Source organism: Bos javanicus, chromosome 16 (genome assembly GCF_032452875.1).
Source record: "Bos javanicus breed banteng chromosome 16, ARS-OSU_banteng_1.0, whole genome shotgun sequence".
Classification (NCBI taxonomy): Eukaryota; Metazoa; Chordata; class Mammalia; order Artiodactyla; family Bovidae; genus Bos; species Bos javanicus.
In genome coordinates, this window is record NC_083883.1 from 45,175,437 (window position 1) to 45,202,576 (window position 27,140).

Here is a 27,140-nt window from a genome sequence, read left to right on the forward strand (position 1 = left end):
GTCCAGGGACTTGCACTGTAATGTTCGTCCCTGATACGCCTGTAACTTACAGAAGAATCCTTAGAGGTCTTTGGGCCCCAGGTTACCAACAGGAAAGATGGGAGGTGTGGAGGGGCTTGCCAAGGTCCCCTGGGCACAGGCCCCGCCAATCTCACAGTGGCCACTGGAGGGCAGCAGCTTCCCTTCAAACACAGCCAGTCCACGCACCTCTCTAATCTGTCCTTCACAAAAACCTTTGCTTTAGGTAGTCCTTCACAAAACGGCACCAGAGCAGAAGGCCTTTGGGGAAATTTCCGGCACTCTTGAAGAGAAACGTCCACTGAGAGCACCATGGAACAACTAAGGGGCTGTTTCTAAGGGATATTTTGTTTTTCAAAACTTCTCTCGAGAACCACGAACTCATGGAAGCCAGTTTTGGAATTCTGAAATTGCAGAGCCTGCAAAGGGGGTCCTCCCAGCTTCCGCTCCTGGGGGACCGAGGCTTGCCCCTGAAGGGGGTGGTTGGCCAGGTGGCTTTCTTCTCACTGACAGCAGGAGGTTGTTTTTGTGGCTTTTTAAAGAACCACACTTTCTGCTGTCACTAGGATGCAATGCGCCCTCTGTCCTCCCAGCTCCCTCCCAGGACAAAACTTTTGGATCACAAAATAGACAGCAATTTAGTTTAAAAAGGCTTCCCAGGTGGTGTAGTGGTAAAGACTCCATGCCAATGCAGATAGTTTTTAAAATGTTCGCAATGACAATCTAGAGAAATAACATTAGCCCAAATTAATATCACCTGAAACCATTTTACTTTTTTCCTTGGGTGTTTTTGGCTTTTGTTGTTGTTGGGTTTATTTTTTTAGTTTCAAGAACACTGGAGTGGGTTGCCATGCCCTTCTCCAGGGGATCTTCCCGACCCAGGGATTGAACCCGGTTCTCCTGTGTAGCAGGTGAATTCTTCCCTGGTCTGATACACCAGGGAAGTCAGGTTTTTTAAGCTTAACTCAGCCAAATCCTGGAGAAGGAAATGGCAAACCACTCCAGTACTCTTGCCTAGAAAATCCCATGGACAGAGGAGCCTGGTAGGTGAGCGACTTCACTTCACTCACTTCGCACTTTACCACTGGAGAAGGAAATGGCAACCCACTCTAGTATTCTTGCCTGGAGAATCCCATGGACAGAGGCGCCTGGCGGGCAGTGGTCCATAGGGTCGCAGGGAGTCGGACACGACTGAAGTGACTGAGCACAGCCAAATTCCTACTCTGCATTGTTGTAATAGTGAAAAGTTGGAAGCATAAATTAACAATAATAATACAAACAAACAATAGTACTTACAGTTTCCATAAAAGTTATAAAAATATCAGTTGTTGATTGGAAACTTTCATTTTTAACCTTTCAATAACGTCAGTGGGAACTTTTGAAAAAAGCTGGAAATCCCTCCCACCTTCATTTCTACCCCATCACCTGGGTCCCTCCGGATAGAGCAAAAAAACGATATTTGAAATGGCACAAAGGAATAGAAAAGAGAAGTTTAAATAACAAATTTCCAAAGTTATTTTATTTCATTTAAATGCTATCAGGATTTCAGGTTGATTTCTAATTAAGACAAATCAATGTATGTGATTCGAGAGGAGGGTAGTTAAATTTCTATTCCAGTCAATTCCCATTGGTATCATCTCGCTCAAACCCTTCTCATGCATTTAAGCCATCTCACTTCCGTTCATGGATGATGGTTTCTCCTGTTTTAATCGTAAATTAAGCAGCTGCCTCGGTAGAAATGGTATGATCTGGACACCCAGGGCTTCTTGAACAGAAGGCAGGGCTCACTCTTCAAGGCCAATACTTTTCTTTTTTCCTCTTTGTTATCTTCTGTTCAATAAATCTTCTCAGGTACTCAAGGTTTTGGTCAATGTTGTTTAGATAAAAGTGGAGCTTGGAGCCTAAAGTGTATTCTATAAAAAGAAGAGTTAACAGGAAAAAGTCAGAACTTTGAAGAGATTCAGGAAAACAGGGGACACAGGACAGCCAGATACCACTCCCTACATGTATATTTAGGAGAAATATTTTTGATTCTTTCATATGCCTGCCATGTTCCCATCCCATTGGCTTCAGGCATCCTTGCTATGTCTGAATTTAGGCTTGTAAGCTGCCAGAATCCAAGGGGTGACATGTCGAAGATGGCTCAACCCTTGACCCTTGGTTTTCATGTGAAGCTCAGTAGCCTTTACCTTAGAATACATAGGTGTTTTCTAACAAATAAGTTGCAAGAGGGCTGATTTTGCTATTCTCCTGTGTTTATAACTGATCTTTGTTTCTCAGGTCATTCATCTCTGATGAGTTGATCATATTAACCAATCTGGTATGGATACTATAGAACTATGAAATATCATGTGGATTGTACAGTTGGGTTGCTACATAGAAGTCTGCTGCTAAGTCGCTTCAGTCGTGTCCGACTCTGCATGACCCCATAGATGGCAGCCCACCAGGCTCCTCTGACCCTGGGATTCTCCAGGCAAGAACACTGGAGTGGGTTGCCATTTCCTTCTCCAATGCATGAAAGTGAAAAGTGAAAGTGAAGTCGCTCAGTCGTGCCAGACTTAGCGACCCCATGGACTGCAGCCTACCAGGCTCCTCCGTCCATGGAATTTTTCCAGGCAAGAGTACTGGAGTGGGGTGCCATTGCCTTCTCCAACATAGAAGTCTGGGTCTGAGTAAAGTTGGAGTGAGATGATGCCCAATTCTCTGTTCTCTTCACAGTAAAGGAAGGGCATTGTTCAGATCCCTTGGCTGGGGTTGGGAGGAAGCCCTCTTCCTACCTCCTGGGAGTTGGTATGTTGTTGCTATTGTTATCGCTGTCATTAGTTGCTAAGTCATGTCTGACTCTTTGTGACCCCATGGACTGTAACCTGCCAGGCTCCTCTGTGCCTGGGATTTTCCAGGCAAGAGTACTGGATCAGGGTGCCATTTCCTTCTCCAGGGATCTTCCCAAACCAGGGATGGAACCCAAGTCTCCTGCATTGGCAGGAGGATTCTTTACTACTGAGCCACCAGGGAAGCCTGGGAATTCGTGTACTCCTCCTAAATAGCAAGTCTCAGAAGTGAGGGCCAAAATGACATACTGCAAGATGGGACATTCTGGACTAAGAGGTGGTTATTAGAACCTCTGAGGTCGCTCATGAGGGTACATTGGGATGACACTCCTGCCCTGCTTCAATGGAAACAGCATTTGAGAAGTGGCCTAAGGAGAATGATACAATCCGTGCTTGTTGCAAGAATAGCATAAAATGTTAAACAGGGAGCATAGCAAAATTAGAACAAGGAGACAGATCAATGGGTCTAAGCTCCCTTTGTTTAGTCTGCTAGTGATTGGACCTGTTTAGGAGGGTGTCATCCTTTAGAAAAAGAAATTGTGACTGTTAATATCCAATATTTCGGCCACCTGATGAAAAGAGCTGACTCACTGGAAAAGACCCTGATGCTGGGAAAGATTGAGGGCAGAAAGAGAAGGTGGAGACAGATGAGGTGGTTGGATGGTATCACTAACTCAATGGGCACAAGTTTGAACAGGCTGTGGGAGATGGTGAAGGACAGGGAAGCCTGGCATGCTGCAATCCATGGGATCACAAAGAGTCGGACATGACTTAGTGACTGAACGACAACAATATCGTATAAATTATAATATGGGGAAATTAAAATTATAGTTGGTATCATTTTTCCTGTTAGTATTGTATGAAAGGAGCAAACTGATACAATGGGAAACAATAAATGAACCAGGAGAGATGGGGAGAAAACTATAAATGGAGCTTTATTGTGCTGAGGAGTATGTACGGAAATTTTTAACTTTTGCAAGGTACATGCGGAGATAGGGTAATACTGACTGGAGACCAGGTCTATTTATTAAAGAATATAAAGGCATCCATGGAATTTTCTAGGCAAGAATACTGGAGTGGATTGCCATTTTCTACTCCAATAAAGTCGTCAGGAATGGTTAATAGGAATATACTGTAAAGGAATTCACTGTAAAGTGAATTCAGGGAATGTGTGTAGTTCACCACCACTTTACAGAGAACTGGACAAAATAAAGATGGGAAATTGCAGAATATTTACATTCTTGTGACCACAGAAATGAGGTAAGTCAAACCGACACAGCTGAAGCCCCACCTCCTGGACTGGAAGGTCCAGGGGAAACTGGACCACTTCTGCCTGCTTCCAGCATCCTGGCATCTGCAGCTTCACCTGTGTGCATCCAGAAGTGTCCAACTCTTTGTGACCCCATGGACTGTAGCCCACCAGGCTCCTCTGTCTGTGAGATTTCCCAGGCAAAGATACTGGAGTGGGTTGCCGTTTCCTCCTCCAGGGGATCTTCCTGACCCAGGGATCTAATCTGCATCTTGTGCTTCTCCTCTACCGGCAGGCAGTTTCTTTACCACTGAGCCACCTGCAAGGCTCAAAGGCCATTTGGTGGCTAATCCGTCCCCAGTTTGATCCCCAAGAAAAGGTAATAAGCATTATGTGGTCTAGTTAACTCCACCTTGAGGGAATTTATGGGAGGAGTTGAGGATGGGTTTGTAATGCAGACCAAGATAGAAGTGTGGGGGAAATATCTGAGTTGGATATGATGAGGTTCACTTGAGCCGACACTCTATGGGAGCATCTTATGTTCCTGACATCTTGCTTCTCCCACTGTCTCTGGCCAATACTAGGTGATATTCTGGAGCTGGTTCGTTCTCATCACCCTCTCTGTCCTACTCAGTAGTACCACTGCCTGGACTGGGAAAATGAGTCATGCCCTTCACCCAAGCCCCGTTCTGATTGGTCCACCTGTGCCCCCTGAGGCTTAGATGACTCCCCTTCCCTCACTGTGGCCAGAAGAGACGGGTTCACCCAGAGAAGGAGGAAAACAGGAAACTAGCATCGCACATGGCAAAGAACAAACGAGAGTTGATCTCACTCACCCTGATGAGGGTGAGACACGAAGTTGGCTTCTACCACTCTGTGGTTCAGGGGCTGAGTGCTGCGGTAATTATTTTGGATGGTCTCGTTCTGGTGATTCAGTAAGGAATTCTCTAGCTTCTCAATCTGCCAGCAACATGAAAGGAATTAATGAGAGGAGAGGCACTGGGTAACTTTTTTTTTTTAATTAGTTAACAGTTGAACCAGCGCTTGGATTTATATAACTCTGATAAAGACGATCTCAAGTCCTGAAGTGGTTCTGGGTACTATGTGCCTTGGCATTCATCCACCCAGTCATTCTTCTGACAATATCTTTCAATCTTTCTCTACAGGTTTAGCCGGTAGCAGAAAAGAGAGAAAGAAGTAAACAGAGACATACCAAGTAGCAAGCTCAATTTCTGTTTTTCTGAAAATTCCTGTTTTTGTCTACATTTTCTTTTAGAGTAAATTCTATTTATTCATTTATTTTTGCTGTGCTGGGTCTTAACTGCTGCACTCAGGCTTTCTCTAGTTGTGGCCAGTGGGGGCTACACTTTGTTGTGGTGTGAGGGCTTCTCAGTACAGTGGCTTCTCTTGTTGCGGAGCACAGTCTCTAGGTTCACAGGCTCAGTAGTTGTGGCACACAGGTTGAATTGCTCTGAGGCATGTGGGGTCCTGCGAATCCAGGGATTGAACCTGTGTCCCCTGCACTGGCAGGCAGAGTCTTAACCACTGGACCGCCAGGGAAGTCCCTTGTCTACATTCTTGAGAGACATTTTTGCTGCCGTACAACTCTAGGTAAGCTACTCATTTCTCTCAGTGCTGTGAAAAAGTTGTTGCACTGCTTCCTGACTTTCATTGTTGCTGCATTGAATTAATGCTCGTCTAATCGTAGGTCTTTCATGAAATATGTCTTTTCTCTTTGGCTGATATTTAAATCTTCTCTGCTTTGATAGCTTGTGGCTTCACTGTGATGTGTTTAGTGTGGGCTTCTTTTTGTTTTCATTGACTCATTGGGCTTCCTTATTATATAACATGGTGACTTTCAACCCTCTGGAAAATTGTCAGTCAACATTTCTTAAATTATTCCTCTTCTCTATGCCATCTCTCTTCTCCCACTATAATTTCAACTTGACATTTTTCAGGTCTTTCTAGAATGTTCTCTATACCTCTCTATTTTTTCATATTTCTACCTCTTTTTCTCTTTATGCTGCATTTCGCATAATTGTCTCAGCTCTGTCTTCCAGCTTACTAATTCTTTCTTGAACTTGTCCTACATGCTATTAAACTCATTTGTTGGATAACTAATTTCGGTTACTATCTTTTCATTTCTAGAAATTAACAATTTACTTTTTTTCAAGTTGACTTGGTCATTTTTATACTTTGTTCTTTCCTTGTATTTCAAACTCTTGTACATATTAAACATATCAAATATGTTTAATTATAGATATTATGCATTCTTTACCATTTCCTTCTCCAATGCATGAAAGTGAAAAGTAAAAGTGAAGTCGCTCAGTCGTGTCCAACTCTAGTGAGCCCATGGTCTGCAGCCTACCAGGCTCCTCTGCCCATGGGATTCTCTAGGCAAAAGTACTGGAGTGGGGTGCCATTGCCTTCTCCAAATATTAAACATACTTTATATTAATTGGCTGATAATTATAATATCTGAAATCTTTGTAGGTCTAATTCTGCTGATACTCACTCATAGTGCCTTTTTCTTAGTATCTTGTGATTTTTTTTAATTGAGTTCATCTCAGATAACTATTTGTAGAAATTCTTCTAGATCTGAATTTAAGGTGCATTTTTCGTAGATAACTAACATTGACTTTTGTTAGGTATCTCAGGGCACTTTCAACCTGGTTGGCAATGTTTTTACATGTTGGTATAAGAATAAGGGGTCTTTGCACTTTTTCCTGAAATAGGGAAATGGAAAATTTAAAAAGAGAAATATTCACTTCTGAGGAACCCAGAAGGTTTGCTTTGCAACCTCAGTAACATTTGTCCTTTATTTAACTCAACAAATACTTATTATGTGCCCGTGCTAGGCTCAAGGACAAAAGACGGTTGATACAGCTCTTCCCCTCAAAGGGCTACAGATATTTTTAGATGGTAAAGGGCTAAATCTGAAGCTGTCCTTCTTGCATAAAGTCATTTATGAGATTAGAATGTAGCCCCATAAAAAAAAAAAAAAAAAAAGAATTAGCCCCATAAGGACATGGAGTTTGCACATGTAATACCCGGTGAGAGCGGCACTCAATAAATATTTGCCTTCACTATGCAAATTTTCTCCTATGACTTGAATCAGGTCCCAGTGTTTTTTTGTTGTTGTTGCATTGCCTATAGATTTCTTGGATTCTCTGAAGCCTGTTGGCCCGTTTCTGCCACAGCACAGCACTAGTAGGATCACCCATGGTGATAGAGGTGAGGCACTACAGCCCTGGACATAGAAAACACTATAGGAGCCCAGGTATTGGCATTAGATAAGATTTAGGGGAACGCTCTTGTTGATCAGGCCATGGAAAGGAGAGACTTGGATATTAAAGCAATCTTGTACATTACCTGTGTCTTAGAGAGCTTGACAGTATCTGCTACCACAAACCAGTGGACGTTTTCTGTACAGGAAGGAGTGGTGAGTGACCCCAAGTAGCTGTAGTAGTATCGGAGGTCCCCAGGTAGCATGTCCTGAATGTCAAGGTCCCTCAGAACTGTGCTTTGTCCTAATAGAGGGGATGAGAAGCAAAGTCAGGGACCACTGCTGCCCCTTGAGAGGACAGCTCTGGCTCATATCTCACTATCTTTAAATCTCCTGATTTAAGCAGAAGAACTTAGAACCTGATCATTGGGAAATATCACCCAGTGTACTGCTTCCTGGAAAGGGTTAAGAGCAAAGACTTTGGGGAGAAACCCACTCAAATACCTCCTCTGGCTGGGTGGCCCTGGCAGGATATGCACCTGTCTATAGACAGGGGACACTCATGGGAGTTCCCTGGTGGTCCAGTGGCTAAGACTCCATGCTGTCAATGCAGGGGGTCTGGGTTCGATCCCTGGTCAGGGAACTAGATCCCACATGCTGCAACGAAAGATGCTGCACGAGGCAGGAACTCTGCTTTTTTCCCTGAGCACTTCTGCATTTTTTTAATGGCAAAGAGGATATCTTTGTGATATATACATAAACAGGTTTGTTTAACCAAGGCTGTGAAGTCTAGTAGTGCATAGCCCAATGAGCAGGCAAAAAATTTCTAAGTTTTTTTTTTTTTTTTTCTGGTTGCACTGCATGGCATGCAGGATCTTACTTCCCTGAACAGGGGTTGAACCCATGCTCCCTGCAGTGGAAATTGGGAGTCTTAACCACGGGACTGCCAAGTTAAGAAGATGAGTGAGTAACTGGCTACCTTCTCCATGAAGTGGGAGGTCAGGCATCCCGTCAGGGGAGAAGCTGGGGCCAGGGAGGGGGTGCTTCGGGAGAGAGGAGAAAAGGTGATGCAATCATTGTGGAGAGGGGAAAAGAAAAAGCCCAGAGGAGTATTTTAGGATTTCTGAGCAGTGTTAGTACTTGTTTATATTTTAGCTAGGAATGAAAGTAATACCAGTTAGAAATATCTGTGTTTCTCTCAGGCACATTCCCTATAGGCTGTTTGGCTACAGACTCTGAGAAAGTAGAAGTTGGCGGAGGGCTTTATCAGGTAAGTTTGTGGAGGGATGGAGGGCATTTGCATGGGTGTGTCAGAATGATGGTCTGTGGCATCCAAGCCAGGTAAAGAGAACTGAGAGGCAAGAAGCGTGACTAGTAGTGAAAACGTGGAGGCCCATGACTTGGAGGTCAGGAGATCGCTGGAGAGGGTGAGGACTCAGGTCAGGGAACTGGAGACCGGTATATGGGGCAGAGTGAGATGCCCAGAACCAAGGCTGCAGCAGACATGGTAACAGCTTAAAGTCAAGAGTTGATCATGGGAGTGGGCAAATGCTCTGACGAGAACCCTGCCTTCCGGAGGCAGAGAGCAGGGAGGCCAGCCCTGTGTCTGCATCACAGACACCACGGCAAGAGGCTTCACTCTTGAGACTCTTCTCAACTGGAAACCAAGGAGCTCATCTCTGTCTGAGGACTAGGATCATCACGACCAGCTGGGGCCAGAGGTCAAGGAGCTCATCTCTGTCTGAGGACTAGGATCATCACGACCAGCTGGGGCCAGAGGTCAGGGTGACTTAATTGAAAACATCCCTCATTCATGGAACTCTGGCCATCCAGACGTCCTAGTCGTGGAAATCGACAGGTAGTTTATGAACGGGTCTCACAGAGGTGTGTACAGCGTGAGCCAATCACGGGAACTGCTGGAGCCAGAGACCTTGCACAGGGAGCTAAGTGTCCCCTGGAAAGCTTATCTGCAACCCTGCCCACCCGTGACTCTTCCCTGCCCCCCGTCCCCATCACACTCAGGCTCATTCCTCTGCCCTGGTGTGCCTTCTGTTGGTTTCTCTTACCTGCATACCTGATGTCCTCCAGGTGAGAAATGAAGTTGCTGTAGTAAGTATTTTCAGCATAATCCTTTACCTGCAGGGGAAACACGGAGCAGTTAACCTAAGGGAGGTGGGTCCTCCATCTGGTACTATCTCCCTTAATTCAGCTGTTTGGTATCCTGGCTGGTGGTGCAGAGCTATGAGGGCAAGGAGGCATCCGGGGAGACAGTCTGGCGGTTCTTTGCACCAACTGCCTTGGCTCACCAGTTTCTTCCAGAAAGACAAGATCTGAAGCACTTTGGCAGCTTCCCGGAAAAAGACCTTCTTGGCAGTATCTGGTGATATCCTCATGAAATGGCCAAAGTCACTGTTAAAATATCCCCAGTGACCTTGTTTTGGGCATTGTCAGCCACAGTCCGATTCACTGTGGGTTTTTGTTTTTGTTTTTAGCCACTGCCACACAGCATGCAGAATCTTAGTTCCCTGACCAGGGATCAAGCCCATATCCCCTGTAGGGGAAGTGTAGGGTCTTAACTGCTGGACCACCAGGGAGGCCCCCAGATGCATTATGATCAGGGGCTTGGTCTCAAGTGCTCCCTTCTTCATCCTCAGGACTTTTGACTGGATGGACGAGAGCCAGATGTCCAAGGCAAAACTGCTCCAATGCTGACCTCCGACATCCTCTATTTTTTGAATGAGTGTTTACTTTTTAGAAGACAGGAAAGTTGCTTTTGGTAAAAAAGGTCTATGAACAATGGTTTTTTTCAGTCAGTGATGCTGATCCATTCTTCCACTGGGTGAAAATTCAGACTTTCTTGGATTTCTTCTTTTTCTAATCTTAAATTTATTTTTTAATTGAAGGATAAATGCTTTACAGAATTGTGTTGGTTTCTGCCAAACATCAACATGAGTCATCCATAGGTATATATATGTCCCCTCCCTCTTTACCCTCCTTCCCACCTTCGTCCCCACCCCACCTCTCTAGATTGTTACAGAGCCCCGGTTTGAGTTCCCTGAGTCATACAGCAAATTCCAATTGGCTATCTATTTTACATAGGGTAATGTAAGTTTCCATGTTACTCTCTCCCATACATCCCTCCCCCTCCTTCCTCCCAACCCCCTTCCTTGGATTTCTGACTGTCGTTTATCTGTTTTCTAAATGTGTCATCTCTTTCTCTGTTCTTCTAGCTACCTTTCATGTTAAACAAATACTTTCAGTGTACCATTTAACCATTTTAAGTTATTAATGGTTGCTCTAGTGACTTCAATGTGCAACTTACATCATTTTGTGCTAGAGAGTATCCCAGGTGGCGCAGTGGTAAACAATCCACCTGCCAATGCAGGAGACACAAGAAACTCGGGTTTGATCCCCAGGCAGGAAGATCCCCTGGAGGAGGGCATGGCAACCCATTCTAGTATTTTTGCCTAGAAAATTTCAGGGACAGAGGAGCCTGGAGGGCTACAGTCCATGGGGTCGCAAAGAGTTGGACACAACTGAGCATTTTCTCCTAAATACAGATCACATTTTCCTATTTGCATGCTGAACTTTTTCCTTGATTACTAGACATTTTAGATAATATATGGTAGCTAATCTAAATTCTGATTTTTAAAAACTATCCTGCGGAGTTTTTGTTGTTGTTCATGCAACTATTCAGTGACTTGCCTGGGCTTTATCTGTAGAATATGTGTCCATAGTACTGTGTAGCAGCTGATGAATCTGCTCAGGTCTTAAGTCTTATTTTTATTTTTTTAGCCTAGACCATCTATGGTCAGCACAATTTTACAGTCACTCAGTGATTTTAGTAGAGGTTGTGCTCAAACCCCAGGAGCCCAAACTGATGAATCTGTATGTGGGTTGAGGAGCACATTCAAAGGTCAGCCAGTTACCAAGTCAGACTCAGCTTTCACATTCCATCAGGCCTTCTTGGGAAGCCGATACAAGCTCTCTATGGCTCTCTCATTTTCAGGATCTCCCAGTTAGACTTCTGATTGGCCTGCCCCTTGCCATTCACCTCAGTTAGGACGTGACAGACTCCCAAAGCTGCGAGTTTTCCTTGTTTTCTGCCTTTTCTGTTTTTTGCTACTTTTATCAGCAACGCCCCTCAGGCATGGGTTTTCAGTCTCTACTTCCAATCTAATGAATCCCTGTACCAGGCAGTGAAGCTGCTGGTTTTCCTGTTCATCTGCCCTGATGAAACTACCTTGCTGACCAAGTTGTTGTTGTTCAGTTGCTAAGTTGTGTCCGACTCTTTGCAACCCAATGGATTGCAGCACGCCAGGCTCCCCTGTCCTTCACCATCTCCTGGAGTCTGCTTATACTCGTGTCCATTGAGTCGGTGATGCCATCCAACCATCCTATCCTCTATTGTCCCTTGTCCTCCTGTCTTCAATCTTTCCCAACATCAAGGTCTTTTACAATGAATCAGTTCTTCCTATCAAGCGGCCAAAGTGTTGGAGCTTCAGCTTCAGCATCAGTCCTTCCAATGACTATTCAGGTTTGACTTCCTTTAGGATTACTTACTGACCAAGTTAGCAGATGGAAAGAATGCCAGGCAAGAAGCCCACAAACTTCCATTGTTCTTACTCAAAATTCTCACCATTTATCACACGTAAGTGCTTTACCTTGTTCCTGTCTTTGGTCCATTTCCAGAGCACTGATATGCTTGTTTTTGATGTGCTGTGTTCAGTCGTGTCCAGCTCTTTGTGACCCCATGGACTTTAGCCTGCCAGGCTTCTCCGTCCATGGAATTTTCCAGGCAAGTATACTAGAGATGGTTGTCATTTCCTTCTCCAGGCAATCTTCCTGACCCAGGGGTTGAACCCATGTCTCTTGTGTCTCCTGAATTGGCAGGTGGTTTCTTTACCAGCTGAACCACCAGGGAAGCTAATATACTTGTTTTGGGAGGGGATCATATTCACTGACCATTTCTTGCTGCCTAGACATAAGTCCCACCTTCCAGACTTTCTGAGGAATGCAGAGATGTGGCCTCTGTCTACTGGGGTGCAGGCTTTCTCATGTCCTCAGACCAATTTCTATCAAGTCAGCCCCTCTGGGATCAGCTCTTCTAACTCAGCTTGTCCAGATCATCCAACGTCCTTGAGGTTGGTGACCCAGAGGCACCTCAGTAACTGTGAGCAAGGACTGGGGAAAGAGTAGGTCTTTCAGGGACTTCCCCCATGGTCCGGTGGTTAAGACTCCCAATACAGTGGGCCCAGGTTTGATCCCTGATCAGGGAACTAGATCCCACATGTCTCAATTAAAGATGCTGCATGCTGCAATAAGGGACAAAGATCCTTCATGCCACAACTAAGACCAGATAAGTAGACAAATATTTTTCTTTAAAAGAGTAGATTTTTTATCAAGTCAGTGTTTCCAAGAACTGTGAGCTCGGGAATACATTAGGAGAGACAAGTAGGAAAAGCCTTTGTCTACACTTAACACCTTGTTTTGCCACCAGTTTATAATTTCGAGTGTGTAGGTTCAGCCTACCTCAACCAGGGCCGCCAGCACAGCCAAACCATCCGGCTCATTCTGGGCTTCCTCATAGCTGCCATATTTAGAATTGTAGTGGACGACGTGAATCTGTGGAAGCAAGAAAGGGAGTGAAAGTCGCTCAGTTGTGTCTGACTCTTTTCGACCCCATGGGCTACACAGTCCATGGAATTCTCCAGGCCAGAATTCTGGGGTGAGTAGCCTTTCCCTTCTCCAGGGGATCTTCCCAACCCAGGGATTGAACTGAGGTCATCAGCATGGCAGGTGGATTCTTTACCAACTGAGCCACCAGGGAAGCCCAAGAATACTGGAGTAGATAGCCTATCCCTTCCCCAGTGGATCTTCTCAACCCAGAAATCAATCCAGGGTCTCCTGCATTGCAGGCAGATTCTTTACAGGCTGAGCTATCAGGGCAAGTCAAGGGCAATTCCCATAATCTTCAAATGCTTCAGGTTTTCAGGAAAGGAGGAAAATGAAAAAAAGATGCTGCATCTGGCGCCTCTGCTTGACCGACAACACTGCTGACCACCATCTCCCTCCATCTGGGCTACAAGATCTAAGACCAGAAAGTTCTGAGAAGGACGTGAGGAGAGGGCTGAGAAATGTTCATGGGGAGAAGCTCTGGTTCATGCAGGCTTGTATTGTTTGTATTAGCTGATTTTCCTTTATATTTGCAAAGTAATGAACGTTTCTAATATTTATTGAAACAGCTTAATTTGCATAGCCTGTACTCAATACAAAAAAAATAATGTATACCACTTGTTTGCTTAGTAAGAATAAGTGCTAGATTTCTAATTTTAAAAAAACAGATACACAACAAGCAACAAAAGTTTACTGTATAGCACAGGGAACTACCGTCAATATCTTGTAATAACCTATAATGGGAAATAATATGAAAAATAATATATGTATATATGTATAACTGAATCTTCTTGCTGTACACCTGAAACATTGTAAATCAGCTATACTTCAGTAATATATATATATCAATAAAAAAGAATAATGTATAAAATATGTGAATCAAGTTTAAATTAAAATTTTGATGCTAAAAACAAAAAAAGACCAGAAAATTCTCCAAGAATGCAAAGAACATGAGTGGGATTACGTGTGCTGTGTGCTAAGTTGCTTCAGTCATGTCTGACTCTCTGTGACACCACAGATGGTAGCCTGCCAGGCTCCTCTGTCCATGGGATTCTCCAGGCAAGAATACTGGAGTGGGTTGCCATGCCTTCCTCCAGGGGATCTTCTTGACCCAGGGATAAAACCTGCGTCTCTTATGGGGAGATGGCAATACACCTTCTCCCAGGCAGACAAGCTGGCAGAGTTCCAGGAGATCATATGAGGCCACAAGGTTCTCCTGAGGTCTCCCTAGAGTGGGCATATGCCCCCTTACCTCAGGAGGCCACTGTAAATCCATGGTCATCCGAAGCAGTAATGATCCTCACTGCTGCTGCTGCTGCTACTGCTGCTAAGTCGCTTCAGTCGTGTCCAACTCTGTGCGACCCCATAGATGGCAGCCCATCAGGCTCCCCCATCCCTGGGATTCTCCAGGCAAGAACACTGGAGTGGGTTGCCATTTCCTTCTCCAATGCATGAAAGTGAAAAGTGAAAGTGAAGTCGCTCAGTCGTGTCCGACTCTAGCGACCCCATGGACTACAGCCCACCAGGCTCCTCCGTCCATGGGATTTTCCAGGCAAAAGTACTGGAGTGGGGTGCCATCGCCTTCTCCGAATAATCCTCACTAGCCACATCTTTTCAGGTAGTGTCTCATCAGGTCTCTGTTTTGAAGTAGAATCCAATAGGCTTTCCTTATGAAGCCTCCTAGGTAGCACTAGTGGTAAAGAACCCGCTTGCCAAGGCAGGAGCCTTAAAATACGTAAGTTCAATCCCTGGGCAGGGAAGATCCCCTGGAGGAGGGCATGGCAACCCACTCCAGTATTCTTGCCTGGAAAATCCTATGTATAGAGGAACCTGTCAGGCTACGATCCATGGGGTTGCAAAGAGTCAGACATGACTAAAGCGACTTGGCAAGCACCCATCCTAAGCAAGAGAGGAAACCAGCAAATCTACCACACAGAAATCCAGCTGAAACTAAAGAGGGCTTGCCCCACTCTCTGGGCTGTATACTCCTGCTTTGGGCTGACTTCGTGAAGGAGGGGACCCATCCGGAAACCCCAGCACAGAGCAGTGATTAGTGGTGAGTGAATGAAAAATAAATTTAACCTCAGGGTGACCTGACTCACCACTGCACAAAGTGTTTTTGGCTGTTTTAGTGAGAAAAGTAGGGCTTCCCTGGTAGTCCAATGGTTAAGAATCTGCTTTGCAATGCAGGGGACACCAGTTCAATCCCTGGTCCAGGAAGATCCCACGTGCCAAAGGGCAACTCAGCCGGTGCAGCACAGCTGCTGAAGCCTGCACACCCGAGAGCCCAAGCTCCGCAACAAGAGAAGCCACCGCAATGAGAATCCTGTGCAGCATGACAGAGAGTAGCCCCCACTCACTGGAACTAGAGAAAGCCTAGAAGCAGCAAGAGCCACCAAAAAATAATAGTGATAATAAATTAAAAATAAATTAAACCGGGCTTCCCTGGTGGTTCAGTAGTAAAGAATCTGCCTCCAATGCAGGAAACCTGGGTTTGATCCCTGATCTGAGAAGATCCCACATGCTGAGGAGCAAACTAAGCCTCTGTTCCGCAACAATTGAGCCTATGCGCTAGAGCTGGGAGCTGCAATTACTGAGCCCACATGCCACAACTATGGAAGTCTGAGGCTCTACAGTTATGCTCCACAAAAGAAGCCACCGCAGTGAGAAGCCCAACCACTGCAACTAGAGAAAAGGCCTAGCAGCAATGAAGATCTGGACAGTCAAAAATAAAATAAATAAATATTTTTTAAAACAGGGCTTCCCAGGTGGCTCAGTGGTAAAGAATCCACCTGCCGATCAAACACAGGAGACCTGGGTTTGATCCCTGGGTTGGGAAGATCTCCTGCAGGAGGAAGTAGCAACCCACTCCAATATTCTTGCCTGGGAAATCACATGGACAGAGGAGCGTGGAGGGCTGCAGTCCATGGGGTGGCAGACTGGAGAAAAGCCCTCGCAGTGGCAAAGACCCTTGACAGCCAATAAATAAATAAATATTTTTTAAAAAGACAGTAACCCAAACATGACTATGGGGTTTGAAAGAAAGAGGAGCCTGAAGGTACCTCAATTATGTATCGCATCCCATCCACAGTGTGCTCAGAGCCGCTGATCTCTGAGGATGCTCCGCCCCAGTGGAAGTGCATCTGCTTGGCTAAGTACTGCGTGCCGTCGGAGGTTGTCATGCGCATGGTGGATGGCAGGCTGATCTGTACTAGAAGAGAAGACGAGGGGCAGGGAGTGTGCGGACAGGCGGGGACAGGGCAGGCCCGCAGGTGAGGCAGTGACCCTGCTCACCTGCCCACTCCTGGAGCAAGCTGGTGCTATAGACAGACCTGGATTGCCATGGGCAGGGTGACCCCCGCAGAGGAGGCACTGGCACACAGGGCCAGTTGGGGACCAGGCCCTGAGCTGGGCTGGACAGGCACTTGTCCCAGGGCACACACCTTCCCACTCAGGACCAGCAGGTCAGGGGCAGGACACCAAAGGGCAGGTCCAACTGATTATCCCTGAAAAAATAGGGCTAGTGAGTGTGGAAGCCTCCACTCTTCACCTGTGGCCAATTTTGGAATTTGCCCACAGGGTAGGGAACAGGAAGTGGGGCCTCTTGGGACTGTTTTGATTACTTTTACTGCTAAGCTAAGTTGCTTCAGTTGTGTCCAACTCTGTGCGACTCCATAGATGGCAGCCCATCAGGCTCCCCCGTCCCTGGGATTCTCCAGGCAAGAACACTGGAGTGGGGTGCCATTTCTTTCTCCAATGCATGAAAGTGAAAGTGAAGTCGCTCCGTCGTGTCCGACTCTTAGCGACCCCATGGACTGCAGCCTACCAGGCTCCTCCGTCCATGGGATTTTCCAAGCAAGAGTACTGGAGTGGGGTGCCATCGCCTTCTCCGTTACTTTTACTACCTGAGGTGAATACCCTGGAAGGCTGAATTGAGGTCATTAACTTTTCCATGATGTGGTTAAAATCTTCATCCCACGTTGACTTCTAGAACCAGCCCAACTAACAACCCATCCTGCTGCATAGAAGGGAGCATCCCTGAGGGTTTCAACCCTTTTTTTTGTTGCTGAACTGCTCTGGGTCTTCATTGCTGCTCAGGCTTTCTCTAGTTGTGGTGTGCTAGCTTCTCATTATGGTGGCTTCTCTTGTGGAGCACAGGCTCTAGGGCATGTGGGCTTCAATAGTTACAGCTCCTGGGTTCTACAGCACAGGCTCAGTAGTTGTGGTGCTTGGGCTTAGCTGTCCCGTGGCTTGTGGAATCTTCCCAGATCAGGGATCAAACCTGTGTCCCCTGCATTTGCAGGTCGATTCTTAACTACTGGACCCCTAGAGAAGTCCTTTTATTTTATGGACCAAAGAGCCAACCCAGGGAGGTAGAAAGATTTGCAGTCACTCAGTTCATAGGTCCAGGCAGAACCAGGCCTGGACAGGACATCATCACTGCAGGCCTCAATTTGTTTTCAGAAGACAAGAGATCAAATTCTGTGGCATGTCAGGGAACACGCAGACTCTCAGTACGGGATTGAATTTGATGTAATCATCAACAGTTTCAAATGTTAGGTTCTTGCCGACAGGAAAATGGTTCAGTCTTCTAGCTAACTCATGCCTTGGGCCCTACAGACTTTCTACAGGGAAGTCTCTCTGGTCAGACAGCTGTCTTGTTTATTCCACTGGCTCAGGCCTCAGAGAAATCTCTATATTTTGGAATGAGTCAGGCAAAAGGGAGACATGCAGAGTGACCCCAAAAGTGACCAAGAAAAATATCTATGAGAGTATAACTTAGGACTTGGAAAGGGACAGTCAGCATCTGTCTTGTTAATAAGGTTTTTCTATTTAAAGTCATTGATGATAGTTATAAGCAAGCACATTTCTTAACGAGCATATATGAGATCTTTGAGGACTTCCCTGGTGGTCCAGTGGTTAAGACTCTGTACTTCCCATGCAGGGGGCATGGGTTGGATCCCTGGTCAAGCAATTAGATTCCACACTTCTCAAGGTGTGGCCAAAAAACCCCCAAATTAGGAATTTGATATCTGTCAAATGCCCCCTGCTTCCCTTCCAGAAGCAGCAGGAAGCTGTGATGACAGCTTCATAATATGCCAGAAGGCAGGAATCTGGCCTCTGAGGTTTTACATGCCCTTTGGCAGAACAGGTGTTTTGTGTTTAGTGCTTAAAATGTGGCCTGCCTCAAAGTCAGTGCTCCCATGAGGAAAATGGAAGAGTTTATCAAAGAAGGTGTTCAGTTTTCTGTGTCCAGAGACTGCAGAGCTGAAGACAGTTAGTACCACAGAAGACATAACAGAGATCCCGATAAGCATGTTTCCCCAGAAACACAATCCCCTGCAGACAGAATGTCTCAGTTCTCAAGCTGTATCAACAGGATTGCACAGGCCGGATTGAAAAATGGCAGCACTTCTGGGCTTATCACTGTGCTTTTGAAAAGGTGAGGCCAACTAGCCGTCCTCCCCAAAATCAATTTGCTGAACCTTCCGGATTCTGACAATTGATTTAAATTCCAGAACTTACTCTTCTTTGTTTGGAACTAATTTAACCAGATTCTTATCAGCCCAGAAAAACCACATGATCTGAGCATTTTCTGTGCTCATGTCTACAACAAAATAGAGAAACTGAAAGCAAGTTTTAGAAGGACTTCCCTGGTGGTGTATGCTCCCAGTGCAGGGGACCTCGGGGTTTAATCCCTGGTCTGGGAAGTAGATCCCACAAGCCACAACTGAAGATCTTGCACGCTGCAACCAAGACCTGGTGCAGCCAAATAAATAAATAAATATTTTTTGGAAAAGAAGAAAATAAGCTTTAGAAACTTTTGCAGCACTTTCTCTCAACATCCAAGTGTGTTTTCGATTTCTTTTTGTTAAAATGTAATTTTATATCTGTATTCTAATCTAATAATAAAAATGGAAGGATATAAACATTAAATAGATATATAAAGCAGAATTTGAAATTAAGAACACAATCCCATTGACCATCTGCAAATCAATGAGAAAGGCCTTGAAAAAGAAACTAATCTTGCAACGCTTGATCTTGGACTTCTACTCTCCACAACAGTGAGAAAATAAGATTCTGTGGTTTAAGCCACAAAAACCCCACAATATCATTTATATTAGCACTCCCTCCCAATTAAATAATTAGGTATAAAGCTAACGAATTATATACAAGATCTATATGAGGAAAACTGAAAAATTCTGATGAAAGGAGTCACAGAATAACTAAAAAAATGGAGAGGTAGTACATATTCCTGGATAGGAAGACTCACTGTTGTCCAGATGTCAGTTCTTCTCAATGTGACCTAGAGACTCAGTGTGGTCCCAATCAAAACCCCAATAGGTTATCTTGTAGATGTCAACAAACTAATTCTGACATTCACATGGAGAAGCCAAAGGCCCAGGATAGCTGACACAGTGTTGAAGGAGGGGAATAAAGTTGGAGCACCAATGATGCCCAACTTTAAGACTTACTGTAGAGCTTCAGTAGGGACATCTGGTGCTCCAGTAGCTAAGATGCTATACTCCCCATCTAGGAGCCCGGGTTTGATCCCTAGTCAGGGAACTAGATCCCACATGCAGCAACTAAGACCCAGTCCAGCCAAATAAATAAATTAATTTTTTTTTAAAGGCTTACTAAAAAGCTACAGTAGGGACTTCCCTGGAGGTTCAGTGGTTAGGACTCTGCACTTCCACTGCAGGGGGCATGGGTTCAATTCCTGGTCGTGAACTAAGATCCCACACGCCTCTCTATAAGGCCAGGGGGAAAAAAAGCTACAATAATCAATGCGGTGTGGTCTTGGTGGAAGAATACATAAATAGATCGGTGAACCGAAAAGAAAACCCAGAAATAGACCACCATAAATATATTCAACTGATCTTTAACCAAGTAGCAAAGGTGATGTTGTTATTGTTCTTTACTTGCTGAGTCGTGTCTGATTCTTTGTGAGCCCCATGAACTGTAGCCTGCCCAGCTCCTCTGTCCATGAGATTTCCCAAGCAAGAATACTGGAGTGGATTTTCATTTCCTTCTCCAGGGGATCTTCCTGACCCAGGAATCAAACCTTCATCTCCTGCATTGGCAGGTGGATTCTTTACCACTAAGCCACCAGGGAAGCCTATGGCAAAGGTGATACAATGGAGCAAAGAGAGTCTCTTCAACAAATGGTGCTGGAACAACTAGATATCCACATGCAAAAAAAAAAAAAGAATCTAGATAAAGACCTTATACGCTTCACCAAAATTAATGCAAAATAGATCACAGACCTAAATGTAATGTACAAAACTATAAAATTCTTAGAAGATAACATGGGAGAAAATCCAGATAACTTTGGGTATGGTACCTTTTTAGATTCAACAGCAAAGACGCAATTCATGAAAGAAAGAATTGATAAGCTGGGCTCAATTACAATTTAAAACTTCTGAAAAAGAGAGCATCAAGAGAAGTAGACAACAAGCCATAGACTGGAAAGAAATATTTGTACAAGACACATCTGATAAAGAACTGCCACCCAAAATATACAATGAACCCTTAAAATTCAACAATAAGAAGACAGATAACCCAAAGACCATAACAGATACCTCCCCAAAGAAGATACACAGATGGCAAATACACATATGAAAAGATGCTCCACAGCACAGTTCATCAAGGAAATACAAATTAAACCAACCATGAGATGCCACTATACACCTATGAGAATAACCAAAATCCAGAACACTGACAACACTAAATGCTGGCAAGGATGTGGAGCAAGAGGAACACTCGTGCATTGCTGGTGGGAATGCAACACGGTGCAGCCACTTTGGAAGAGAGATGAGCAGTTTCTTACAAAACTAAACATACTCTTACCATACAATCCAGCAATCGTGCTCCTTGCTGTTTTCCCAAATGAGTGGAAACCTTATGTCCACACAAACATCTACACATTGGTGTTCATTGATGTTAATAGCAGCTTTATCTTTATTGCTAAATCTTGGAAGCAGCTAAGATGCCCTTAAGTTGGTGAATGGGTAACTGAACTTTGGTGCATCCAGACAATGGAATATTATCCAATGCCAAAAAAGAAAGGAGCTATCAAGTTGTGAAAAGACACAGAGCAACCTTCAATGCATATGACTAGGTGAAAGAAGGGCTTCCCTGGTAACTCAGCTGGCAAAGAATCTGCCTGCAATGCAGGAGACCCCGGTTAGATCCCTGGGTTGGGAAGATCCCCTGGAGGAGGGCATGGCAACCCACTCCAGTATTCTTGCCTGGAGAATCCCATGGACAGAGGAGCCTGGCGGGCTGCAGTCCATGGGGTCGCAAAGAGTTGGACACGACTGAGGGACAAAGCACAGCACAGCACAGGGGAAAGAAGCCAGTCTGAAAAGGTCCCACTCTTCTGCCAACCTCCCAGATGCTTCAGAGAGTGATGTTGGAAGCAGGATCTTGACATTCGTGATAAAATGACGCTTTCATGAATTATTTGTGGAGGTTGGTGATCCAAATCATAGGTATCTGAGGGCTGCTACCTTCACCAGCCACATGAAGAGCAATGGGTTTTATTTTCTCAATAGAGCAAAGAGGGAATCTGAGTCCTATGACCCTACCCTCCATAAGCCTATGCAAATGGACAGTAATGGGAGTAGAAAGGGATGTTTCCAAGGAGGACACAGTGGAGGAATCAGACATCTGGGGACTGTGTCCAGCTCGACCATTAGAGACTGTATGACTGGAAGTCCCTTAGATTCTCAAAGTCCCTGGTTTCAGCCTAAAAAATACCTCTCTCTGGGCTTGTCTTGAGGCTTAGAGGAGATGAACCCACATGGTGAAAATGAGAAAGATGTGTGCCAAGGTATAGCTGGATTTTATAAGTGTCCAATCTGGGCTTCTAAAATAGGGGGGCCCCAACACCCAGCCTTTCCTGTCTGACCTTCACACATAGAAAACGTGGCCAATCAGACCAGGGCACAGATCAACAGAACACACAGTGGGCCGTGCAGCTTCGCTGCGTTGCCTGTCTGTCTGCTGAATTTCCGCTGGTTGGGTCAGAGTGGGCTTGGAGAGAGGCCAGTGAGAAATGAAGGGGTGAGTGGGGAACCGAGTCTACAGACAGCTGCTGCACGACCCGGGATGAAGTGCCAGGACTCAACACCTGCAGCCCCCAGGCCACACTCTGCAGCTCTGGTGTCCAGCTCCGGGCAGCCCTGCCAGCCTCCCCCACCGCCCGCTTCCCCCAGGGACAGAAGCCGGTCTGTCGCCCATCCTTACCCGTGTGGCCGTTGTTGGTCATGGGGAACTCCCCTTGCCGGAGTCCGTAGCCTGTGAGGTTCAGAGCCCTCAGGGAAGGGTTGTACCGAACTTTCTTCATCTTCAGGTCAATGGGCGACTGTCTTGTCCCCCCACAGTCCGGGTACTGCAGCCTCCAGTGTTTTTCATCCAGCACCCCCTCTGACATGGGAGAGAGCCAAGGGGGTCACAGTGAGAGGTGCTGCCCAGCCGGGCCCTCTCTGTGGGCACTTCACCCAGTATAGAGGCCAGAGCTGGTAGCTCACAGCAGGGCCTGGCCAGGGAGGCCGGCAGAGGTTGAGATCAAGGCCGGAGGCCTGCCTTCCAGAAAGCAGAGCAGGGCCTCCAGGAGGTGGGTTGTTGTTGTTCAGTTGTTCAGTTGTGTCCAACTTTTTGTGACCCCATGGACTGTAGCCTGCCAGGCTCCTCTGTCCCTGGGATTTCCCAGGCGAGAATATTGGAGTGGGTTGCCATTTCCTTCTCCAGGGGATCTTCCTGACCCAGGGATCAAACCTGCATCTCCTGCAATGGCAAATGGATTCTTTACCACTGAGCTATCTGGGAAGCCCAAAGAGGCAGGAAGGGCTTCTAAATCAGCTTCACAGACCCTGGAGGGCTTCGGGGCTGGTTCCTAATTTTTCTGTTGCAACCACTGGCCCTGAGAACATGGCTTATTATTTTGAAAGCAATGGCTATCTTTAAGACCTAGCTTTGGTTTTTCCTTTGAGTGACTGTCAGCTGATGAATATGGGATCTGGCTATGGTGCTAGTGGTAAAGAACCTGCCTGCCAATGCAGGAGATAAAAGAGACACAGGTTCGATCCCTGGGTTGGGAAGATCCCCTGAAGGAGGGCATGGCAACCCACTCCAGTGTTCTTGCCTGGAGAATCCCATGGACAGAGGAGCCTGTGGGCTACAGTTCATGAGGTCACAAAGAGTCAGACCTGACTAAAGGAACTTGGCACACAGATGATAAATGGTCCTGAGGGCTCCTTGGCCTTGGCCTTCCTGTATTACTTTTAAGGGCTTTTCTTCACTTCTTCTGAGTGGCAGTTTCCTTTCCCAGCCCTCAACATTATCAAAGCCCCATCTACACCCTACCGGCAGGACCTTCCCACCTCTTTTCTTTCCCAACCCCTCTTCACTGGTTCCCAGTATTGTAAAGACCACCTGGGTGCCTACACTGTGGATTCAAGGCAAGAAACGAAGCATCAGGTTCAAGGATGACCTAGAATAATTAGTTGAAAAAATGTCAAAGAAAGGAAATTCATCTTTTTAAAGGTAGTTACTAATCACAGAAAAGAGTGATAAAAGCAAGTCATCATAGGAATTCCCTGATAGTCTAGTGGTTAAGACTGTGCACTTCTACAGTTAGATACCTGGACTGGGAATTGAGATCCCACACACTGTGTGGACAGCCAAAAAATTAAAAAACAAAAAACAAAAAAAAGCAAGTCTTTGTAATGGGTTATTCAGCCTGCAAACAGTTGAGGAGTCTGGTCTCACCCATTTGCAACAGGGACTCCAGCTCTCTTTCCCCCTCACTGGGCAGCTGTGTCATCCACAGGTTATTTTGAGAAAGATGATCATATCTGAGCCTCTTATAGTTTCCTGGTTCAATAAAAAGTCAATTCTTTATTTCTCCTCCTCTCCTCACTATTCAATAATACACACCAAATTGTAGGCAAGTCTTTCCTAGAGGCAGATGCAAGCATCAAAGTCAGAATTTTTTTTTTTGCTCCGTGCCTGGCATGCAGGATCTAAGGTCTTGGGACCAGGGATCGAACCCCTGCTCTCTGCATTAGAAGTGCAGAATCTTAACCACTGGACCCCAGGGAAGTCCCAAGGCCAAACGTCTTGAGCACAGCCCCTTCATGGGCCAAATTGCTTTTTGCCAGCATGGGGGTTTCTCAAGTGTTTCCAAGAGGTAATTGCAGTAGCTTTCCTGTACTCCTGGTGTTTCCAGAAGGCCACAGTCTCAGGCTGTGCTGAGCTGAGAGGGACAGTCTGCACTGTGGGAATCCTCGCTTGTCCTTACCCTACAACCACCCTCAGCATCTATGGGCCTGCCCAAGCAGAAACCCTGGGGTCTCATGGCGCTGAGCCAGGGAGGGATCCTCTGGGTCAGACAGAATGATTGGTCAGTTGGCTGTCCTGCCCTCTGCTGCCAGACTTCCTGAACCTTCCCATGATGTCCCTAACTCTGCTGCCCTTGACTTAACAGGACACCCTAGGTGGACATTCCCCCCAGTATCTGAGGCCGGGGTGGACTGTGCAGCGAACAGGTTCAAAACCTGCTTGCTCCTGACTCCAGCAGCTGTGAGCATCCTCTTGGGCCCCATGCCTCCCTCCAGGACATAAAGGAGAAGGGCCAGGCAGGTGCTTTTGCTCCTGCCACGCAAAAGAGGTATTTCTTATCTGAACCCCACAATCTTCCTCTCTTTGGCTCACATGTGGGCCTGTGGTAAACACCAGAGTTTTTTTTTTTTTTCCACTTCATGTCCTGTAAGTGGGGCTCAAGGTGTGAGTCTGGGGCTTCAGCAGGGCTAGGCAAGGGAGAGAGACCAGCCCGGAGGCCATGTAGTGGTCACTTGGTTCTCGGCACATTGAGTCATTCTAGATAAACTGTGTATCATGGAATTTCCAATAAGAAAGTTCTTGCAAACCCCACACATTCTCGGTGGGACTGCAAGGAGCCCCCTTCAACCACTTTTTTTTTTTCCTGTTGGAGGATAATTGCTTTATAATACTGTGTTGGTTTCTGCCATATATCAACATGAATCAGCTACAGGTATACATATATCTGGGCTTCTCAGGTGATGCTAGTAGTAAAGAACCTGCCTGCTAATGCAGGAGACATAAAAGACACAGGTTTGATTCCTGGGTTGGGAAGATCCCCTGCAGGAAGGCCTGGCTGTCCACTCTAATATTCTTGCCTGGAGAATCCCATGAATGGAGGAGCCTGGTGGGCTATAGTCCATGAATCAGACATGACTGAAGCGACTTAGTACCTGTGCATTCATATGTTACCTCCTTCCTGAACCGCCCTCCATCACGCTATCCCACCCCTCTAGGTTGTCACAGAGCACTGGATTGAGCTCCCTGAGTCATACAGAAATCCCCACTGGCAGTGTGTTTTACCTATGGTAATGTGTTTTTTTCCATGCTATTCTCTCAATTCGTCACACGCTCTTCTTCCCCTTCCTGTGTCCACAAATCTGTTCTCTATGCTGGCATCTCTACTGAAGTGAAAGTGATAGTCGCTCAGTCATGTCCAACTCTTTGTGACCCCATGGACTATAGCCAGCCAGGCTCCTCTGTCCATGGAATTTTCCAGGCAAGAATACTGGAGTGGGCAGCCATTCCTTTCTCCAGGGGATCTTCCCAACCCAGGGACCGAACCTGGGTCTCCATCATTGCAGGCAGATTCTTTACCGTCTGAGCCACCAGGGAAGCCCCTCGCTGTCCTACAGATAGGTTCATCAGTCCCATCTTTCTAGATACCATACACGTGTGTTAATATACAGTATTTGTCTTTCTCTTTCTGACTTACTTCACTCCATATAACCACTTTATTTTTTATCTACACAGACAAAGAGTGCAAATGGCTTTGCTGTCAGAAGCACTGAGTGGGCTGTCAAGCCAGCACCAGGAGTGGAAAACCATGGGGAGAACTTTGTCCTCTTCTCCCTAACCGAGGTCTCCCCCAGCCCGAGATGCAGAGCCCCCAACAGCACCGCACACAGTTGTCACACGTGGTCGCCCCTGACTGACCAGGCTTCACCCTCGAGAAGTGGGCACTGCCCCTGGGGTGGGCCTTACCTGAGTAGGTCCACTCGTGCTGGGCCTGGGCTCCCACCACGAGCAGGAATAGCAGGGTGATCATGCTGCAGCAGGTCTGGAGTCAGGGCCGATGCTGCGGAGGCTCCTCTTTTAAAGGCTCAGAAACTGTAAATAACAATTTACCGGGTCTGGCTGGCTGATCCACCCTTCGCTGTGCCCACTGAAAAATAGCACGCCCCCTACACCCACTTCCCTGGCCAGGTGACGCGCACCTGTCCCATCACCTCTGGCACAAGCACTGAGTCCACTTCGCCTGAGGGTTCGGATGTTTGCTGTCTGATTTACGAAAACTCACTCAGAGGGTCACACAGTGCAGCCTTTGTGGGCAAGCAACTACCTCGGGCCAAGGAGATGGCCCCAGGCAGAGGGCTGCAGAGTGGGGAGGTTTTTCCAAAACAATGGCATTTTCTGTGACCTCGTTCCTGGCAAGCAGGGCCCAGGAAGGAAACCGGTGAGGAGCATCACCAGTGCCTAAAACCCCAGCCGGATGCTGCGTGGTATTTCCTGCCTGCCTCAGCAGTAGACACCTGCCACTAATGCAGACTTAGGGCTGCCCTCAGCCAGACAGTTGGAGAGACGGCCTGGGCCCCATGCGTGGTCAGTGGTGTCGACTCTTTCGAGACTCCATGGACTGTAGCCCCCCAGGCTCCTCTGTCCATGGGATTCTCCTGGTAAGAATACTGGAGTGGGTTGCCACTTCCTCCTCCAGGGGATCTCCCTGACCCAGGGATCAAACCCACGTCTCTCTGTCTCCTGCATTACAGGTGGATTCTTTATCTGCTGAGTCACTGGGGAAGCCCCATGTTTGAGCATGAAATGGAGAATCCAACTGTAGGCTGTTCTGTTCTCATCCTCTTTTTTTCTTAAGCCTATTTTGTGTGTGTGTGTGTGGGGACCATTTTTAAAGTCTTTATTGAATTTGTTACATTGCTTCCGTTTTTTGATGTTTTGGTTTTCCGGCCACAAGGCATGAGGGATCTTAGCTCCCAGATCAGATCAGATCAGATCAGTCGCTCAGTCATGTCCG

The 27,140-nt window shown here is 46.3% G+C and overlaps 1 protein-coding gene across 1 annotated transcript; it reads right to left on the reverse strand.

Annotated features, from left to right (window-relative positions):
* Positions 1–1,509: 1,509 nt before the first annotated feature.
* On the reverse strand, positions 1,510–26,269 carry CA6 (carbonic anhydrase 6). The gene is made up of 8 exons (XM_061382833.1): positions 26,093–26,269; positions 22,253–22,432; positions 16,063–16,211; positions 12,857–12,949; positions 9,391–9,460; positions 7,471–7,628; positions 4,935–5,058; positions 1,510–1,931 (listed from the first exon to the last, which is right to left on the reverse strand). Exons 1-8 carry the CDS (start codon positions 26,154–26,156, stop codon positions 1,810–1,812), a joined length of 960 nt encoding a protein of 319 aa, XP_061238817.1. The 5' UTR covers positions 26,157–26,269; the 3' UTR covers positions 1,510–1,809.
* Between the last annotated feature and the right edge of the window lie 871 nt (positions 26,270–27,140).

Bases quoted from the DNA above. Each gene is read 5' to 3' on its own strand.
- CA6 (XM_061382833.1), bottom strand. From the start codon at position 26,156: ATGATCACCCTGCTATTCCTGCTCGTGGTGGGAGCCCAGGCCCAGCAC. The intron at 22,433-26,092 runs GTAAGGCCCACC...CTCCCATGTCAG, and splicing joins GCACGAGTGGACCTACTCAG to AGGGGGTGCTGGATGAAAAA. The intron at 16,212-22,252 runs GTAAGGATGGGC...CTTCTCTTCTAG, and splicing joins GACCAACAACGGCCACACGG to TACAGATCAGCCTGCCATCC.